Source organism: Alnus glutinosa, chromosome 12 (genome assembly GCF_958979055.1).
Source record: "Alnus glutinosa chromosome 12, dhAlnGlut1.1, whole genome shotgun sequence".
NCBI classification, from domain to species: Eukaryota; Viridiplantae; Streptophyta; class Magnoliopsida; order Fagales; family Betulaceae; genus Alnus; species Alnus glutinosa.
In genome coordinates, this window is record NC_084897.1 from 9902319 (window position 1) to 9907456 (window position 5138).

General features: G+C 36.6%; 1 protein-coding gene across 1 annotated transcript; it reads left to right on the forward strand.

The window, feature by feature from the left end:
• The first annotated feature begins 604 nt into the window (after positions 1-604).
• On the forward strand, positions 605-4312 carry LOC133852211 (guanine nucleotide-binding protein subunit gamma 2-like). The gene is made up of 4 exons (XM_062288913.1): positions 605-949; positions 3396-3448; positions 3800-3844; positions 3921-4312. Exons 1-4 carry the CDS (start codon positions 815-817, stop codon positions 4003-4005), a joined length of 318 nt encoding a protein of 105 aa, XP_062144897.1. The 5' UTR covers positions 605-814; the 3' UTR covers positions 4006-4312.
• The last annotated feature ends 826 nt before the right edge of the window (positions 4313-5138 follow it).

The window sequence follows — 5138 nt, forward strand, 5'->3', positions numbered from 1 at the left end:
GCATTTCTATTAAAGATAGCACTTAGGAGTTAGACCTGAATGTGCTCATCTTAGAGTTGAATGGTGTGTTTTCACTCCTTTGAAAGAAGTAAAAAAAAAGAATCTAACGCTCTAGTCTAATTGAATACTTTCAACGCTCATGCTATTTGAAAGAGCTTTCAACATGGAGTGGAGACTCCATAATGTACACAAAGAGTAACTGAGCTATGAATATCGTCCTAATTCGGGTCTTGTTCCACCCTTAAATGGATAACTCAAACCCTTACCTTGACCGTAGTGAAAAACCTCGATGACAAGTAATGCTTGTTGAGGTGAATATTTTTTTTTTTAGTAGTTAAAAATGATTAATTTGATATAAAGTAGAAAAAAATTATATGGAAAAAGTGAAAAAAAAAAAATTGTATTGAATTTTTTATTTGAATATTAATAAAAAAATTATCATTGTGATATAAAAAGTGAATGTTTAAAAATTGATTTTTTATTTTTTATTTTTTTTAAAGAAGTTAAAATAAGGAGAGGGAAGAAGAAGTTGGTTACGAAATACACCCAAACTCTATTTAAGGTAAGACTCGAGGATGCTTATACATACTTTCGGGAGAGGTAAGTGAAAAATATAAAAGGCCTTTTGTACGGACAACAGAAAAGTGTGAGTCTCTCAGATCTGTAAAGGTTAGAGGGAGTTCGTAACCCTGCATATTTTTATATATGTAAATGAGGAGTGAAACTCAAATTCGAAAGGTAAAAAATGAGCGGCTCCGTTTTGGGATGAGCGTCGTCTTTGGAGCTGTTCTTCTGGATTTTGACTTTTACAGTAATGGCGTCTGAGACGGCGTCGTCTGTGGACGAGCTTGCCGTTTCTTCGGTAGCAGCAGAAGGACCTGATACGAGAGGCAAGCATCGTATTCTCGCCCAACTCAAGCGCGTCGAGCAAGAATCCAGATTCTTAGAGGTCTCTTTTTCTTCTTTTCCATAAATATTTGTGCTTGTTTGTTTGGTATGAACTGGGTTTAGATGCATTTCCTTTTTAGCTTGAAACTTCGGTGATACCGGTCGTTTTAATGGGCAGTTTTTTGCCAACTGAGTCGAGGCCTGGTGAAAGCTGTTAATTGCTTACTGAAGTTCAGGTTTAGAATATATCCAACCACTTGGAGTTGATTCAAGTGGTAAAGGGTGGGTCGAGTTTCTGGAAGATTTTAAGTTCAAATGTTACAAAGTGAAGGAAAGAAGTCAGAATATCTTATTCTGGTAGGCATTGTAGAATTAGTGCTGCCAATGGGCAGTTGGCTTGTCCGCTAGTACTTTGATGGGTGTGAACTGATGCAAAGGCATTTTCATGCAAAATGGAAGCTGATTGACCAACAAAACTAAAGAATGTATGTTAGACGGGTCATCATAATAAGTATGATGCTAGGCACTTTGCTAAGCATTCGACACCCTAGAAAGTGAAGTTTCATATTGGGTGGATGGATTGTGACGGTGTTGAATGCTTGTCTAGTTATATTGGTTCTTTATTAGGTAAGACTGGACTATATAAATGGCTCCAGGAAATTTCAACTATAACTTTAATTATTTCATTTGGATCGTGACTATTTAAACAGATTTTTGGACGATTGGGTTAGCGACGAGTCACTTGCAAAACAAAAGAAACGCCATTGGGGTGATGCCGGCCAGAGAAGGGCCGATGGGGAACCTCCGATGCTTAAGTCTTTAGGTTTTCTTAAAGAATGGAGAGAGTGGAAGAGGAAGAATGTGTACCTGGCTTTGGGGGTGGTGAAGCCTTTTTGTGGGAGATGCTCCTTGTCCAATATGGTAGTATTGATGCCAATAATGTGTGATTTTCCTTGTAAGTCGCATTAATGATCGTCTGAGGATTGATGAGAGGGTGTATAGTTTCCATGTGGAGAAGATTTTAAAAGCTGTTTTGATTAAACCCTTGTAAGGGTAATTGTGTGATCCGATGGATTATCTTCCATGTAGAGGTTGCTTGAGTGAGCCTAGGGTGATTATTTGGTGTATTACCAGTGACAAATGGTATCAGATCCAACCTAATAACACCATGCACCTTTGGAACATTGCATGATGTGGGTCTTGATGAAGACATCAAGGATTTGGGTGAGAGAGATTGTGACACCCTACAGAGTTAAGTCCCACATTGGGTGGGTAGATTGTGAATGTGTTGCATGAGTGTCAACTAGTCATTTTGGAGTGGTAGTGTAGATGTCGGTAGAGCTTCCCTAGGTCATGACAGAGGAAGAGCAAACAAGAAAGGTTTTTGATTTTTTCTTGTATGCAGTTAAGTGACTAAATGACATTAGATGTCTTAATTTCATACCAAAATCATACTGCCCATTAGATGCAACAAGCAAATGGAGTGGATGATTTTTTCCTCAAAGAATATTTGTTTCCTAAAGTTATAGCAATGGTGTTTATTTAATATCCATATGACATAGTGGATCATTGAAACAGTGATGGTGTGGCTCCTGAATGTGGGATGCACTGAACCTTTTTATGTCTTTGGCAATTGTTCTAGTTAAGCTGATTGAATGTATAAAGACATTTGAAGGCAGTAAAGTGATTGATCTTCCAACTTTCTCTGCCTCTGTCCCTTTCTCTCTTCTATAAGTTCCAAGTTATAGAAATGCTTTTGTTTTGCTCCATGTCCTAAATCATTGATGCTATTGGATTTTATAGGCCTTTTAATACTTCCTATCTGGATTTTTATATAATTGATGTAGGAAGTCTATGTTGCTTTTATATCTCTGGTAGATCATTCAAAATTCTAAATCTCCTGGATATATTTCTAGGCCTTTTTCTACATATTTTCTGCACTTCTACAGCATTTCTCTGATAATATCTAGTCTGAACTGTTTGAATGTTCTATTGGTTTCAATTCGTAGACCATGCACAATTTAGATAGAGAAATGAACAATCTTGTCGGACTTCCTACATCTCTTTGACAGTGACAACAAATGCATGAGATAAAGTAGTCCACTGATGTTCTCTTGAGCCTATCTAAAACTTTTTCTAATGTCAGTGTTTTAACTTGGTAGATAACACAGTTGGATTGAATTAGAAATACTTGCTACCCTATGTTTTGGAGCTATAGGGTCACTGATTAAGGCTTGCTTCTAACCCTTATGCATATGTATAGGCACATGCTTCAAAGTTTCATTCAACTTAGAAAAAGTGACAGAATCAAAAGCATTGATGATTTGCTCTTTTCTTGCATAATACCTTGCTAGTTGCTCTCGGAGATGACACTGCACTTTAGAAGTTTGTCTTTCTTATCTCTGCATTTTGAAACTAACTGCTACAGAAAGTCACTGTTGTATTATGCACTAAATTGCAATTTGCAACTTATTCCTGTTACTTGGTTTTGCATAAATTTTGTCCAGGAAGAGTTAGAAGAGCTTCAAAAAACAGAAAACGTGTCAACATCATGTGAGGAGTAAGTACAAGAATTTTTGGTTTTTTTTTTTTTTTTTAAAAAAAAAAAAGAAAAAAGAAAAAAGAAAAAGTTCAAATATAAGTACTTTACAAAATAGGCTGGTGGAAGAGGAGATTTGATATTTCTTTTCAATCCAGTGGGCTATAGAAATAAGTATTGCGATTGCATGTATTGGTTTACCCATTTAATTTCCAGTAACGGGGAGTGCATCTTCACTTGTTTGTCTGCTCATTCTGCTGATTAAGCACCTATAGCAAAATGCTGTCACTAGCATGACAAAAAAATCTCATAGAAGTTAATGGCAAAAGATTTGTAGAGTGTATGGTGACCTGTTTTCTTGTTGGCTCTCAGATTGTTGCGCAACATAGAAATACTACCTGATCCACTACTCCCACTGTAAGTTATACAACCTATATTCCAGCTCGTCTTATTTTGATAGAATTGCCCAATCATCAGTTTATTTTGTTTACAGCACAAACGGCCCTGTGAACCCATTATGGAATCAATGGTTTGAAGGGCCCCAAGATTCACAAGATTGCAGCTGCTGGATTCTTTGATTAAAAGCAATCTAACGATTTGCTGACATTTGTTACGAGAGGCTTCAAGATGTGTTAGTTTAACTGATGTTCATAAGTTACAGCGGGTTTTTTGTTTTAGCAAATGTTTTGACTAAATTTTGCTCCTCGTGTGAGACTGAAATTTGTAGGTTGATCATTCTGAATGCACAATTGACAATCTATTCAGATAAAGTTTGTACATGAAAAATACCTAGTCCTTAAATTCGGAGGTTCCAAACAGATAGGCTGACATATCCTCCTCAAAGAGCTGAATAAGCTAATGATAAGGCAGTTTTACATTCTCTAACTTTCCTCAATTTGTTTTGGACAAACTTCATGACAACTTTCCTCTCTTTTTTTTTTTTTCTTTTTTTTTTTCTTTTTTCTTGATATTAGCGGTTGAAAATATTCTGAAGAAAAATCAATGGTTTTCTTGTTGAGTAATGTTACAAACTATATTTTTATTTTGTAATTATCCCACGATGTTGACGTCGGCCTCAACTAGTCATTGTTAAATAAAAATAAAAATTCAAGTGTTTGAGACTGCCACATCAGCTTTGTAGGATAATACTAAAATAAAAATGACGTCAAAAATATTTTAAGAAATTTATCAAAAGTTTACCCACATCAATAGGCAGCCAAATCTTAGGAATCTCGAACCTTCCCCAAATCTCCCTTGCTTTCACTTATACTTGATTCTTACGCTTGTGCCTTCCATAGATAGTTTGCTTGATCGTTACGCTTTTCACTTTCCATATTGAACTTGAATTGCTCCTATAAATAAGTGTAGATGCTGTATGGCTCATCATCAAGGAATAACACTCATTGCTTGAGCAATATTTGGAGGCCTGATCCTATCCCCTATCTCTTTCTCTTTAATTTTTGTGTTGATTTTCTGATTTCCATTGATAGAATCCCTTGAGTCCTATCATCTGGTATCAGAGCCTTCATCCGTGGGAGGTTCAGTTATCTGTGGTTTGGTGCTCTATCCTTTCTTTTCTTTTTTTCCTTTCTTTGTGGCAGTTCCTATTGTTGCTTGTGTGCCGCCGCTGGGGTGGTGGACATGTGGATGGTGCCCTACCAAGAAGGCCAAAGATCGTGTAACGGTCCATTAGTGGCTGGATGGGCTTAAT

Coding starts and splice junctions, on each gene's coding strand:
- LOC133852211 (XM_062288913.1), top strand. CDS start 815: ATGGCGTCTGAGACGGCGTCGTCTGTGGACGAGCTTGCCGTTTCTTCG. Junction 950..3,395: donor AAGAATCCAGATTCTTAGAG/GTCTCTTTTTCT, acceptor AATTTTGTCCAG/GAAGAGTTAGAAGAGCTTCA. Junction 3,845..3,920: donor CCTGATCCACTACTCCCACT/GTAAGTTATACA, acceptor TTTTGTTTACAG/CACAAACGGCCCTGTGAACC.